The 15,634-nt window shown below is 44.0% G+C and overlaps 2 protein-coding genes across 5 annotated transcripts in view; both read right to left on the bottom strand.

Moving 5' to 3' along the window:
- Positions 1-15,634, bottom strand: part of LOC309330922 (immunoglobulin lambda-1 light chain-like) — a 110,061-nt gene that overhangs the window by 50,362 nt on the left and 44,065 nt on the right. The window contains exons 1-2 of one of the 3 annotated variants that reach the window (XM_081842876.1): positions 7,445-7,533; positions 6,931-7,239 (exon numbers count right to left, since the gene is read on the bottom strand). The exons of 1 other annotated variant lie outside the window; for it this stretch is intronic. In XM_081842876.1, the coding sequence (XP_081699002.1) occupies positions 6,931-7,239; positions 7,445-7,490 (355 nt within the window). In that variant the 5' untranslated portion in view covers positions 7,491-7,533. Of the gene's footprint in view, positions 1-6,930; positions 7,240-7,444; positions 7,534-15,634 lie in introns of those variants that run through there. One more of the 3 variants, XM_081842875.1, reaches the window with a different exon arrangement.
- Positions 1-15,634, bottom strand: part of LOC309330920 (immunoglobulin lambda-1 light chain-like) — a 117,275-nt gene that overhangs the window by 69,767 nt on the left and 31,874 nt on the right. The gene's annotated exons all lie outside the window — the stretch shown is intronic.

Genomic DNA, 15,634 nt, shown 5'->3' with positions numbered 1-15,634 from the left:
AGCCAGAGAACAGCAGTTCAAGATAACAGGCCAGCTCCATCAGGCCTCCTCTCCCCACATCTGGGGGCAGCCATCCCATCAGACTTGCCTCAGAGAGACAAACAGGGATTGTTTCATCAGCTTTGGGCCAGCTGGTTATTATAGGCGCAACTGTTTAGACATCGGTGCCTGAATTGGATTTATATTTTCCTCTTCCCTCCCTGTTCCTTTTGCTTTGTGTGTCATGCTTTTTTCCAAGCTTATAACCCTGTGGACACTGTTTTACAATTTGGAACACTCATTTAAACATCCTTTAAATATCACTGACATCCCTTCTTCTCTTTTCTTCTCTTTTCATGGCTCATTTTGCATACCAGAAATCCCTGTAAATTTTAGGTAAACAAAACCATTCAGTATTCCAATATTACACCCATCAAAGCTTATTTGCACTCTTGAATTTATCTCCCAATGAATACATTTATAACATATATACTCCACTTTTAAACACACACACACATATATATTCTGTTTTACAATTTAGAATACTCATTTAAATATTCTTAAAATATCAATGACTTCCCTTCTTCTCTTTCCATGGTTCATTTTGCATATCATAAATCCCTCCATATTTTAGTTAAATAAAACCATTCAGTATTCCAATATTACATCTATCAAAGCTTATTTACAATGTTGAATTTATCTCAATGCTGACAACATTCTCAAATGTATACAATTTTCCTCCATATATTCAATAAACACTTTCCAGTCTCCTCTAAAAGTATGTTCTTCTTGTTCTCTTATTCTATATGTTAAGTCCACAAACTGAGCATATTCCATCAGCTTAAGTTGCCATTCTTCTTTGGTTGGGACCTCGCTCATTTTCCAAAGTGTCTGGTTTCAATTTCTTGTATGTAAGCCACTCTGGGATCCTCTTTGACCAAAGAGAAGGGTGAGAATGCTCTCAATAATGACAAAATAAGCCTCTCTGTGTCCCAGCAAGGACCTGCTGTCTATGTCCAATGCACTGTTGTAGTCTATGCTAAATTCTCTACCTCAGTGAACCCCCTTCATTTGCCTCCCCTCATTAAACGAGGGAGAGAGGTAGAGAAACCACAACTGTAACTCTGGGAGACGTGGAGGTTTGGGGGTGAGAATAAGCATCTTTTCAAGGAAATTCAATTCCACTGGAACGTCCCTCTTCTGAAGACACAGTATGATAGCAACTGCCTTTCTTAGCAAGATGTTTTTGGTGCTCTTCCCCATCAATCTGTGTCACTGTGGGCTGTGTTGCTCTCCCACACCTGGCAGTAATAATTGGCCTCATCCTCTGTTTGGGCTCAGGCAATGCTCATTCTGGCTGTGTTGCCAGAGTTGGTGCCAGAGACTCAGTCCGAGATCCCAGTGGGTCTCTTACTCTCTTCGTATATTATCAGTACAGGGGCCTGGCTGGGTTTCTGCTGGTACCAGTGCACATATTTGCTCCCAGAACAAGTGATTTGGGCATCTCGTCCGGGAGACACGGACACTGATGGGGGCTGCGTCAACACATACTGGGCCAAAGATCCTGAAAGAGAAAAAGGGGGGGGGGGAAATCTCATGATACATTAGATTCCTCTCTGGTCTTCTGCTCAGAGAAAAGAAAGAAAAACCACACTTTTCTTTCTCATACCTGAGAAATAGGTGAGGAAGAGGCAGGCCCAGAGCATGATGGGAACGCAGAGGAGCTCTCCTTCTGTAAGCAGAAAGGTGTCTGCTTCAGACCTGTCTCTCTGCTCTCTTAAATCTTTTCGATCTTGTGACCCAGCCCTACATTCAAATCATTTCCCTTGAAAACGCAGCACACCCTCCTCTCCACCCTCGGGATAAAATTCATGCCATGGCACCGTAGAAAATGAAGGGTGAACATTTTTTGTGGAGGAGTGTCTTGTGGGAATTAAACTTTGCTTCCCATTTACAGAGTTATGTGGAAGAGAGACCGGGTATTTTGCCCCTTTAGTTGCTTCCCTTTTCCCTCTTATAAAAACTTCCCAAGACACTGTCTTTTAAAGTTGAAATAACAAATGACTTTTGCCCGGCGTACTTGCACTTGATAGATTAAACATAAAAGACAGGCAGGTATTACTTATGTTACTAATATGTATTACATAGGTTTGTATCTAAGGGGGAATCTATTCAAATATAACAAATGTTCTGAAAATGCTGTTTTTTTAAAATAAAATAAATTGAATCTTCCATAAGGCTCACCATCACAATCTGGTGTCACATTGTATATTGCACTTAAAAATACAACAGGTTTCAATTTCATCTGCATAGCTTAGTCCTGATGTATAATTTTAATTAAATTTTCTGTTTTACAATTTAGAATATTCATTTTAGAAAACTTAAAATATCAGCAATTTCCCTTCTTCTTTGTCCATGGTTCATTTTGAATAACATAAATCTCTGAATATTTTACATAAACTAGACCATTCAATATTCCATTATTCCATCCATCCAAACTTGTTTACACAGGGTATATTGCCCCTTTAGTTACTTCCCTTTTCCCTCTTACAAAAACTTCCCAAGACACTCTCTCTTGTAAAGTTGAAATAACAAATGACTTTTGCTCGGTGTACTTGCACTTGATAGATTAAACATAAAAGACAGGCAGGTATTACTTATGTTACTAATGACCGCTCCCCACATAAAACAGGGGGCGCCCTTTGCGTGGACGCGCGCAGCCCCTGGATCTGGAGCGGCTCCATCAGCATAGGCTTGGCTTCTCCTTCCCTCAGGTGGGATACCTGGAGGTCTCCGCCTACCCCAGTCAGTTGTCCAATCCCACCTGGGGGGAAGCGTTGCCAAGGAGATCAGGCCGGGTGGGGGAGGGATTACCTGCCACACAATAGAGGGAAGATCTTACCTGGGAATCTTCACTTGGCTCCAGAGCTTCTCCCGCCCTACCCACCCTCAGTTAATGCCTTATTTTGCAGGTTAACTTTCCTTCACAGGTTTTACAGGTTAACTTTTCTTCACAGGTATGTGGGCGCTGCTATGTTAAGGTTGCTGTCAAAGGGCCGGAAAGGAATTTCCCTGCATTGGCAGGTTTCACCTTTCCCATAGCAAAACGTCACAACTTTGGCGGTATCAGGCCTTGGGCGGAATCCTTTTGTCCATCTTCCTCTTTGCAGTGGCAATACCAGGATTCCCCATTAAAGGGGATTTTGAGGGGAGGCTTTGACCGTACACTGAGAGAAACTACAGGGAACCAGGCAGAGGGCCTTCTCAGTAGTGGCGCCCTCCCTGTTAAACGCCCTCCCATCAGATATCAAGGAAACAAACAACTATCTGACTTTTAGAAAGCATCTGAAGGAAGCCCTGTTTAGGGAAGTTTTTGATGTTTGATGTTTTGTCGTGTTTTTAATATTCTGTTGGGAGCAGCCCAGAGTGGCTGGGGAAACCCAGCCAGATGGGCAGGGTATAAATAATAAATTGTTGTTGTTGTTGTTACTATTTTGGTTTTCCTCTATGTACATAATAAAACAGTGCCATTCAGTTAGAAAAGAGTACAGTGGTGCCTTGCAAGACGAAAAGAATCCGTTCCGCGAGTCTCTTCGTCTAGCGGTTTTTTCGTCTTGCGAAGCAAGCCCATTGACGGCTTAGCGGATTAGCGCTATTAGCGGCTTTTAGCGGCTTTTAGCGGCTTAGTGGATAAGCGGACAAGCGGCTTAGCAGCTTAGAAAAGGGGGGGGGAGAAAACCCCCCCGCAGGAACTCGCAAGACATTTTCGTCTTGCGAAGCAAGCCCATAGGAAATTCGTTTTGCGAAGCACCTCCAAAACGGAAAACTCTTTCGTCTAGCGAGTTTTCCGTCTTGCGAGGCATTCATCTTGCGGGGCACCACTGTACTTGTAGCTCAAGCCTTATGCCCATTTTAATTGGTTATTAATTTTTTTCCACAAGTGCTGCTTCTTCTACCAGTTTGTCAGAGAAGCGCCCTCTAAGTTCTTCCAGCATCTCAATAGTCTGCCATCCTTTTCCAGCAAATCCCTTGCCCTCCTGCCCTAACCACTTCAAGCTTGTCCCTGGCCAAGCTGTTCCTTTGAGGCTCAAACAAGTGATTGTGTGGTTCAGGTTTCCTGCTGCAGAGAGGAAGAGTGAAGCTTTTTGTCTCCGTTCCCCATCAGATTGCACCACTGTGGAACTTGAAGCCACTGGTGTCCTCCCAAACGCAACAGTAATAAATGGCCTCGTCTTCAGCCTGGAGGTTGGAGATAGTTAAATAGCCAGTGTTCCCAGAGACGGAGCCAGTGAACCGATCTGGGATCCCTTCTCCCCTGTCGCTGGTGCCGTAGAGCATAAAGCGAGGAGCTTCTCCAGGTTTCTGTTGATACCAGCGGAATGCACTCTTGCTGCTGCTACTTTTAGAGCAGGAGAGAATCAGGGTCTGGCCCAGAGTCCCAGATTCGGAGGCTGACTGAGTCAGTGTGTGCTGTGAACTGACACCTTTGTAAAGAAAAGGGGGAAAAAACCAACAACTATGCATCATTTCCCCAAATTTCAGAAAAAATATTAATTCTGTTTTAGTGATAAATAAAGAAGACAAATAACATGGTCACCAGCCCCATATTCCCTCCACAACCAGACCTGAGCAGTAACTGAGAAACACGAATAAAACACACAGCTTTGCCATGGTGGAAATCAATTTGAGGCTGAGGCTGAGAGGAATAAAGGTTCTCTAATCTAGCTGCACCTTCTTCCCCCTCTCTTAAATCCCACATGAAATGAAGAAAGACTTCTCATGCAAATATATCAACACTCATTGGCTTTGCTAGGGGCAGGAAATGTGATGAACTTCTAACGAAATAATTTTGCATGTGTTAGGCAGTTTAAAAGAAGAATGACATTTTGTTTAGGACGGGAGTGGGATCTTAGATCCAGAGGCTTAATGCGGCCCTCCAGCCTCTCTGCCTGGCCCTCGGGAATCTTCCAGACCTGACTAGAATATATACAGTAATTGAATGGTGAGAATGACCCTTGCTGCCCCGGCTGGAAATTCCCAAGGCAATCCAAAAATGAAATTTATCTCAAAGGGTTAGGATCACAGTGAAAATCTGGGCAATCTTTTTCTGCCATTTCTGAACTGCATGCTGCAACCTTTTGTTGCTTGCAGGTCTCACCTGTTGGGTATGCAAGTTCCATTCCTTGCCAATATGACTGTACCAACACTCAGGAGAGACTATAGGCTTGTTCACACATGACACTGAACACAGGTACAAGATGCCTCTGTTGTTGTTTAGGTGTTTAGTCGTGTTTAGTCTTCGTGACCCCCTGGAAGAGAGCACGCCAGGCACTCCTGTCTTCCACTGCCTCCCACAGTTTGGTCAAACTCATGCTGGTAGCTTCGAGAACACTGTCCAACCATCTTGCCCTCTGTCGTCCCCTTCTCCTTGTGCCCTCCATCTATCCCAACATCAGGGTCTTTTCCAGGGAGTCTTCTCATGAGGTGGCCAAATATTGGAGCCTTAGCTTCACGATCTGTCCTTCCAGTGAGCACTCAGGGCTGATTTCCTTAAGAATGGAGAGGTTTGATCTTCTTGCAGTCCATGGGACTCTCAAGAGTCTCCTCCAGCACCAGAATTCAAAAGCATCCATGGATGGTACTGAATGCAATGGTACTGAAAACTATCAAAAGGCTAACTGAAAGCAGCCAAAACCCAGATTACAGCAGAACACCAGTAAATAGCATTAAAAACCCACAAGGGGAATCATAGGAGCCAACTCCTAGGGGCTGAAGTCCCTTTGCCCTCCCTCCAATAAAATGTTTGACGCCCCCCCCCCCACTGATGGGCATTGCCATTCAAATGAGGTGTGTGTGCCGCATCTTTTGATCAGTTAGGCAGGGCTTACCTGCCCCCCCCCCCCATATTTTATTCAAGTTGGTACCCCTGAGGGGAATACAATATAGCCAGGAGGTTGGAAATTGCAAAGAAACAGTGTTTCCAGAGGTGGAATGAGTGAAGCAGTTTGTGGTCCCTCTCCCCTGCTCTTGACATTATATAGAATATATAGTGATGATTCGGTCCAGCTCGCTTGTAACAGTATTGAAAGAAATTCCATATGTCAAGCATCATTGCAGAAGATGGAGGTACTCAACCTCTGCAGTTGCCCCATCCCTGTCTTTCAGACTACCCACAAAATCTATGCTCTTGCCCAAACCACTTTATGCTCGGCCCTGTCTAGGGAGAGGAGCTGACATTATTCATTCATTCATTCATTCATTCATTCATTCATTTGGTTTTTCAGATTAACATTTTACAGTCACAAATTCAACATACAGTGGTACCTCAGGTTAAGTACTTAATTCATTCTGGAGGTCCGTTCTTAACCTGAAACTGTTCTTAACCTGAAGCACCACTTTAGCTAATGGGGCCTCCTGCTGCCATTGCGCCACCGGAGCCCGATTTCTGTTCTCATCCTGAAGCAAAGTTCTTAACCTGAAGCACTATTTCTGGGTTAGCGGAGTCTGTAACCTGAAGCGTATGTAACCTAAGGTACCACAGTACAACATAGAAACAAGATTCCAAAGCATCTCCTGGCCTCCCCTCCTCCCTTTTGAGGGTCCTATTGTTAATAATTTCCTCCTGCATCTTTTATTATAATCCAAATCTTTTATTTCTCCATTGTGTCCAAAATTCACCCTCCAAATACATGTGTTATTCCAATCCCACTGATGATTTTAAATGTCTGCAGTGGTTTTTAAGATAAATCATAAATTTTCTCCATCCCTTATTAAAATTTTAGTCTTCCTGATTTCTGATTCTTCCGGTCGTTTTAGCCATTTCGGCATAATCCATCAACTTGATCTGTCATTCTTCTCTGGTATAAGTAAGCTCATGAGTGATCATTGTTTGAAAACTCTAGGGGAAGTGTGTGAGAGAGGTTTTTGTATCATTTCCCCATCAGATTGTACCACCGTGGAACACATTACTGCCTGTCACCCAGTCAGCACAGTAATAAACTGCCTCATCATCTAGCTGGACATTGGAGATGGTTAAATAGTAAGTGTTCCCAGAGACAGAGGGAGTGAACCGATCCGGGATCCCGTCTCCCCGGGTGCTGGTAGCATAGAACACAAAATGAGGAGCCTGTCCACTTTTCTGTTGATGCCAGCTATAAGCATACAAGCTGCCACTACTTCTAGAGCAGGAGAGTTTGACAGTTTGACCCGGGAGCACAGACTCGGAGGCAGGCTGGATCAATGTTGTCTGCGATGTGACACCTTTGCAAAAAGAAAAATCAAATAAAAGCACATGAATCATTTCCAGTGTTCTCAAATATTAGGAAAGACTATTGTAGAAGACAGATAGCTTTCTTGCTGGTACATGGATCATTTTCTGTGCCCTCAGATTTCAGAAAATTATTATCTTCTTGTGAAAAGTAACAGAAGTCAAGTCAAATAATATATTAGGTCTCCACAAACATACCTGAACAGTAAATGAAACATGAGATGAGAACAAGGATCCAGGCCATGGTGAATGTCAAAAGGAGGGTGGATCCCACAAACAGATCTCTAGTCTGGTGCCACCTCCCTACCACCCTCTTAAATCACCTGGGAAATGAGGCACAAGTAATTATGCAAATACCTCGACACCCGTTGGCCTTGCTAGAAAGAATATGAGCAGTGGCGTAGCGTGGTGGGTGCAGTGGGGACCGGCCGCACCGGGAGCAACATCTGGGGGTTAGGGTTAGGGATAGGGTTAGGGGGCGCAAATCCAGGGTTAGGGGGCGCAAATTACTTGCCTTGCCCCGGGTGCTGACAACCCACGCTACGCCACTGAATATGAGGAAATACAGGGAACAACCAGAGGACAACCACAGAACAGATTTTGCATGAAGGGGGTGTTTTCACAGAAGATTGAAGCTTCTATGTATTTTTTAGGTCATGATTGGGGAGCTGTAGAACCAGGGGCTGAATATGGCCTCCCAAAACAACAACAACAACAACAACAACAACAACAACAACAACAACAACAACCCATCCATCTGGCTGGGCTGCCCCAGCCACTCTGGGCAGCTAACAGTTTACATAAAGACATAGTAAATAGAAAAACGTCAAACATAAATTTTCCATTGCAGGGCTGCCTTCAGATGTCTTCTGAGAGTTATGTAGTTCTTTATCTCTTTGACAACTGATGGGAGGGCATTCCCAAGGCAGGGTGCCACTGTCAAGAAGGCCCTCTGCCTGGTTCCCTGTAACCTCACTTCTCGCAGTGAGGGAACCAGCAGAAGACCCTCGGAGGAAGACCTCAGTGTCCGGGCTGAGCAATGGAAGTTGGAGAAGCTCCTTCAGATATTTCCTTTTGTGGCTCTCAGGACGTGCTCAGAACATGTCCTCTTCATGTCACATGCCTCACTTTCATGGTGCTGTGGCCCCCAATGATTTTGCCTGGCTTGAACATATCCCTGAATGTTTATGATGCTTAATTATAATAATAATAATAATAGGGAGGCAGGTGGCTCTGTGGGTTAAACCACAGAGCCTAGGACTTGGTGATTCAAATCCCCATGACAGGGTGAGCTCCCGTTGCTCGGTCCCTGCTCCTGCCAACCTAGCAGTTCGAAAGCACATCAAAGTGCTTCCGGCGGGAAGGTAAACGGCGTTTCTGTGCGCTGCTCTGGTTCGCCAGAAGCGGCTTAGTCATGCTGGCCACATGACCCGGAAGCTGTACGCTGGCTCCCTCGGCCAATAAAGCAAGATGAGCGCCACAACCCCAGAGTCGGCCACGGCTGGACCTAATGGTCAGGGGTCCCTTTACCTTTAAATAATAATAATATGCAAACGTATTTAAGCACTCCTTGTTGAAAGAAGCCAACCCACCACCCTCCTTTCTCAGATTCTGGGACTCACAACAAAGGTGGGAATTAAGAAATAAAATCAGCTCCCGAACTCTGAAGTTTTGTGCATGTTGCAATGGAAACTTCTCTCCATTGCAAACTGTGATTACGGGGGGGGGGGGGGGGAGTGGCTCATCAGCACTGCTCCTCATGCAAATGTCTCCTAAGCAAGTAGTCGGGCATAAGAAAAAACATTCTGACGCTTCGCTTCACCCCAACAGTTCAGTTTTTGTAACAATTTTCCGTTTCGTAATATAATTAACTATTATTTTATAAAACAGGTAGGTGGCCCAACATTGTCCCCTGGAGGTTAAAGGCAGAACAGCAGACACCACAAAATGCCTGCATCACATTTCAAAGCAAAATACTGAAATCACAATCTAGTCCGTCTTAGTTACAGGTAGGGAGCCGTGTTGGTCTGTCGTAGTTAAAACAAAAGAAAAAAATTCCTTCCAGTAGCACCTTAGAGACCAACTGAGTTTGTTATTGGTATGAGCTTTTGTGTGCATGAAGAATCTGAAGAAGTGTGGATGCTCACGAAAGCTCATACCAATAACAAACTCAGTTGGTCTCTAAGGTGCTACTGAAAGGAATTTTTTTTTTATTTTGTTTAGTCAGTCTTATGCATTCACATTCACCTTGCTTTCCCCACCAGGAAGAAAGGGTGTGTTCAACTTTGGTTGTGTGAAGTTGTGCTTGAAAAAAACATTCACGGGAGGTCCTGCTTTGTATTGTTGTGGAAGGATCATAGTTTATTGGCGGTGAACACACACATGTATATTGTAAATGTGTGAATCTGTTTATTCTTCTACATAGTTCATACTCATTTTTGATACAGCTATGCGGTGTCGCACGTATCAGTTTAGATGCTAATTCCTTTTGGAAACCTGGAATATATATTTTGTATAACGTTACACATATAACAGTGTATATAGTAATACACCTAAACTCAGACATGTATTTGCGGAGGGAACGTTCTTTCACATGTGGTGGACTTGTTAAAGGGAAAAATAGTATTGGGAAAATATCCATAATGAATGGGGGGAAATGTTTAAAAGTACTTTCCTCCATCCCACCCCCAAACCAGAGTCCTTTTTGTTGGGGATAATTCAGACTGAAATTCCCAGGTGCCAAAAAAGTTTATTTATGTATGCTACTACTGTCGCCCGTGTTCTGTTAGCCCCAAAATGGAATACAATTCAGATCCTAACCAAAGAAAATGGCAACTTAAGCTGACAGAATACACTGGTACCTCGGATTAAGTACTTAATTCGTTCCGGAGGTCTGTTCTTAACTTGAAACTGTTCTTAACCTGGAGACCACTTTAGCTAATGGGGCCTCCCGCTGCTGCCGCCACGCCGCCGGAGCACGATTTCTGTTCTCATCCTGAAGCAAAGATCTTAACCTGAAGCAGTAGCGTAGTGTGGGTTGTGAGCACCCGGGGCAAGGCAAGTAATTTGCGCCCCCTAACCCATGGATTTGCACCTCCTAACCCTAACCCCCAGATGTTGCGCCCGGTGCAGCCAGCCCCCCCTGCACCCCCCATGCTACGCCACTGACCTGAAGCACTATTTCTGGGTCTGGAGTCTGTAACCTGAAGCATATGTAACCTGAAGCGTATGTAACCTGAGGTACCACTGTATGCACAACTTGCAGACTTAGAGTAGGACAACAAGAAGAACATACATTTAGAGAAGAATGGAAAAAGTTTGTTGAATACGTGGGAAATAATTGTGAACAGCTGAATATTTTATTCAGGTTGACACCTCTGAGGAGAATACAATATAGCCAGGAGTTTGGAAATTGCAAATAAACAGTGTTCTCAGAGGTGGGATGAGTGAGGCGGTTTGTGGTCCCTTTCCCACTGTTCTTGGCCTTCTTGATTTCTGATTCTTATGGTCATTTTAACGATTTCAGCATAATCCATCAACTTGATCTGCCATTCTTCTCTGGTGTAAGTCAGCTCCTGAGCGATCCTTGTTTGCAAACTCTAGGGGAAGTGTGTGAAAGAGGTTTTTGTATCAGTTCCGCATCAGATGGTACCACCGTGGAACACATTACTGCCTGTCACCCAGTCAGCACAGTAATAATCCGCCTCATCATCTAGCTGGACATTGGAGATGGTTAAATAATAAGTGTTCCCAGAGGTGGAGGCAGTGAACCGATCCGGGATCCCGTCTCCCCGGGTGCTGGTAGCATAGAACACAAAACGAGGAGCCTGTCCACTTTTTTGTTGATACCAGCTATAAGCATACAAGCTGCCACTACTTCTAGAGCAGGAGAGTTTCACAGTGTTACCCGGGAGCACAGACTCGGAAGCAGGCTGGATCAATGTCGCCTGCGATGTGACACCTTTGCAAAAAGAAAAATCAAATAAAAGCACATGAATCATTTCCAGTGTTCTCAAATATTAGGTAAGACTATAGCTTTCTTGCTGGTGCATGCATCATTTTCTGTGCCCTCAGTTTTTGGAAGATTTTTATCTTCTTGTGAAAAGTAACAGAAGTCAAGTCAAATAATACATTAGGTCTCCACAAACATACCTGAACAGTAACTGAGACATGTGACGAGAACAAGGATCCAGGCCATGGTGAATGTCAAAAGGAGGGCAGATCCCACAAACAGATCTCTAGTCTGGCGCCACCTCCCTACCACCCTCTTAAATCACCTGGGAAATGAGGCACGAGCAATTATGCAAATACCTCGAAACCCATTGGCTTTGCTAGAAAGAATATGAGGAAATACAGGGAACAACCAGAAGATGACCACAGAACAGATTTTGCATGAAAGCTTCTTTGTATTATTTAGGACATGATTGGGGAACTGTAGACCCAGGGGCAGAATATGGCCTCCCAGAATTGTCGTTGTTGCTGTTGTTGTATCCTGCCCATCTGACTGGGTTTCCCCAGCCACTCTAGGCGGCTTACAGTGCGCACACAAAAAATAGTAAAATGTCAAAGATTAAATACTTCCCAATACAGGGTTGCCTTCAGATGTCTTCTAAAAGTGGTGCAGTTCTTTATTTCTTTGACATCTGATGGGAGGGTGTTCCACAGCGAGGGAGCGACTGTCAAGGTCTTCTGCCTGGTTCCCTGTGAGTTCACTTCTTGCAGTGAGGGAACTGCCAGAAGACCCTCAGAAGAAGACCTCAGGGTCCATGCTGAGCAATGGGAGTGGAGATGCTCCTTCAGGTATTTCCTTCACAGGACCTGCTCAGAACAAGCCCACTTCAGGCCATACTGACATGGTGCTGTGGCTCCCAATGATTTTGCCTGACTTGAACATATCCCTGAATGTTGATGATGCTTCTTGCTTGCTGGGCTCAAAGTTGCCCATCTCTGTCGCATGTAATCCAAAATTACTGAAGTTTCCAAAGTGTGGGGATCATAATATAAATGTGGGTGGAGAAGAGAGAGCTTGAACCAGATCTCAAAAAGGATGGATGGCTGGATGATTCAACAACCCAGAACATATAATAAAGCAGAGAAAGTTGTGTACAGGCACTTGAATTCCATGCATGAGTAAGACTCAAACGAAAAAAACCATCTGTTGATGAACTCATATTTCACAATGCAGGTGACTCTTTAAGTCATTGTCTCTCAAATGAAGATAAGAGGAACCAACAGCTTCTCCTTGTGTCAAAAACCCAAATCATATGTAGAATGGTTCTCCATAAAATATTCACCTTATAAATAAAGAAATTAAGGCACTAATTAGATCTGAACTGGTTTGTCTTTGAAGCAAATGTTTCACAAAAGAGGCAGAAGTAGGAAGTTGTGTTCCAAAGCTCAGCAGGGCCTCCAACATGACTTCCTGTTTCCACCAGAAGTCGCTTCAGAGGCATTGCAGGGCCTCGGACGGGGCCTTGGAGGATGCGTTGGGGTTCCGATGCAACATCCGATAGAAACCAGAAGCCGTGTCAGAGCCCCGCAATATGGGTGCTGAGCACCCACAAAAACTGTGGGCACCCTGGCATCCAGGGCCCTCTAGAGTTAGTGCCAGTGTCACTTGAAGATTTATAACAGGAATGGTTTCACAGGTCCTAATCCAACCACTATTCCACATGCTGGGAATGCCAGCATGGATGGGTTGGATAAAGAAGAGTGCTGGAACCTCAATTTACACTGGAGCAGGCATGTCCAAAGTCTGGCCTGAAGGCCACTTGCGGCTGGTTTCAAATGCACCCCCCAGGCAATTTTGAAAAAGCAATCTCTTGATCCAGTGCTGGATTTAAGTAGGCTGAAACCTAGGGCCTCTACATCTAGGGGGCCTCACCAACCAGCCCACTCCCCAGTGCTGCAGTCTCCCCTCTCCCAAATTTGTAAACCCAAGACTTCATGCAAGGGCAGGGCGACTCAGGACTAGCAAGTGGGGCACAAAATGAAGCAGTGAGGCACAACCTGAATGGCCTGCCCAGGCCGCCTTTATTACTGTGTATTGTACTTTACAATGTTCCTGACATATATTTCAGCTTTCTGTATTTATTTTTCATCTGGACTTTCACAGTTTGGCCCAGAGACGACAGACTCAAAGGCAGGCTGAGTCAAAGTTGGTTGTGAAGTGGCACCTTCACAAAAAGAAAAAGGGAAACCATGATTTGGGTACATTTCTTCATGCTTTCAAATATCAAAGCAGCATTAGGCTCATATAATAAATAGACACATAATGGAAATAGCTTTGATGTTGTCCTATTTGCAGTGTGTACACCACACTGTTACCTGACCAACAGCTTAGAAGTGCCAAGGAAAGCAGAGTCCAGGCCATGGTGGCCTGTGCAACGGAAAGAACCTTCCCTTCTACAAGAGATTGCGGTGGGATTTTATCCCTCCTTTCTGAATTCCCCCAGAAATACCAAACGGCTCCTTCATACAAATGAGTTCTGTGCTGATTGGTTCTGCAAAAACCTCTTTGTTTCACTGCTTGTGTTTGTGTGAAACCAATGAAAAAAGGACATATTATTTTCACAATGGTGCTGTGGGTGGTTCTCACTTTGGCCAGGAGAGATTCAGATAAGTGCTGGAAGTGTGAAGAGACGGAGGGAACGTTCTTTCATATTTGGTGGACATGTAAAATGGTAAAAGAGTATTGGGAAATGATTTATAATGGATCAAAAAAAATGTTTAAAATTACTTCCTCCCCCCCCCCCCCAAAAAAAACCAAGAATCCTTTCTGTTGGGGATAATCCAGCCTGAAATTCCCAGGTGTCAGAAAAATATTGTTTATGTATGCTACTACTGCAGCTCATGTTTTGTCAGCCCCCAAATGGAAAATGAGTGAGGTCCCAACCAAAGAAGATTGGCAACTTAAGTTGACAGAATATGCACAACTTGCAGACTTAACATATAGAATAAGAGAACAAGAAGAACATATGTTTAAAGAATATTTGGAAAACGTTTATTGAATATATGGGAAATAATTGTGTATCGCTGAAAATGCTAGCAGCATGAAGATAAATTCAACAATGTAAATAAGTTTTGATGGATTTAATAATGAAAAACCGACTGGTATAGTTTTTTGTAAAATATGCAGGGATTTAAGAGATGTAAAATGAACCATGGAAAGAGAAGAAGGGAAGTCATTGATATCTTAAGGATGTAAAATGTGTATTTGAAATTGTAAAACAGAAAATTTAATAAAAAATCATATAGAAAGAAAGAAAGAAAGAAAGAAAGAAAGAAAGAAAGAAGGAAGGAAGGAAGGAAGGAAGGAATAATCCATGGGGGCATCAGGAGTTTGGGACACATGTGCATAACCTAACTCAGCAGAATAAGCGGGAAGGACTCTCAAATACAACAGGATTGGCTTTAACATTGTGAATTGACATAAAACACATTGCCACATAGAGTCCCCCAAGGTAGTCCTGGGGGGAATCTGAAGGACCAACTGTAGAGGACTAGTGGACAGTTAAGGTGCTACACTCAATATGCCAGCAAGTTTGGAAAACTCAGCAGTGGCCAGAAGATTGGAGAAGATCAGTCTACATCCCAATCCCAAAGAAGGGCAGTGCCAAAGAATGCTCCAACTACCGCACAATTGCACTCATTTCACACGCTAGCAAGGTTATGCTTAAAATTCTACAAGGAAGGCTCAAGCAGTATGTGGACCGAGAACTCCCAGAAGTGCAAGCTGGATTTAGAAGAGGCAGAGGAACCAGAGACCAAATTGCAAACATGCGCTGGATTATGGAGAAAGCTAGAGAGTTCCAGAAAGACATCTACTTCTGCTTCATTGACTATGCAAAAGCCTTTGACTGTGTCGACCACGGCAAACTATGGCAAGTTCTTAAAGAAATGGGAGTGCCAGATCACCTCATCTGTCTCCTGAGAAATCTCTATGTGGGACAAGAAGCTACAGTTAGAACTGGATATGGAACAACTGATTGGTTCAAAATTGGGAAAGGAGTACGACAAGGCTGTATTTTGTCTCCCTGCTTATTTAAATTATATGCAGAATTCATCATGCGAAGGCTGGGCTGGATGAATCCCTAGCCGGAATTAAGATTGCCGGAAGAAATATCAACAACCTCAGATATGCAGATGACACAACCTTGATGGCAGAAAGTGAGGAGGAATTAAAGAACCTTTTAATGAGGGTGAAAGAGGAGAGCGCAAAATATGGTCTGAAGCTCAACATCAAAAAAACGAAGATCATGGCCACTGGTCCCATCACCTCCTGGCAAATAGAAGGGGAAGATATGGAGGTAGTGAGAGATTTTACTTTCTTGGGCTCAATGATCACTGCAGATGGTGACAGCAGCCACGAAATTAAAAGACGCCTGC

This window comes from Podarcis erhardii (genome assembly GCF_964252035.2).
Source record: "Podarcis erhardii genome assembly, chromosome: 15".
NCBI classification, from domain to species: Eukaryota; Metazoa; Chordata; class Lepidosauria; order Squamata; family Lacertidae; genus Podarcis; species Podarcis erhardii.
Note: the sequence above shows the minus strand (reverse complement) of the source record. Positions and strands in the feature narration are given on the sequence as shown.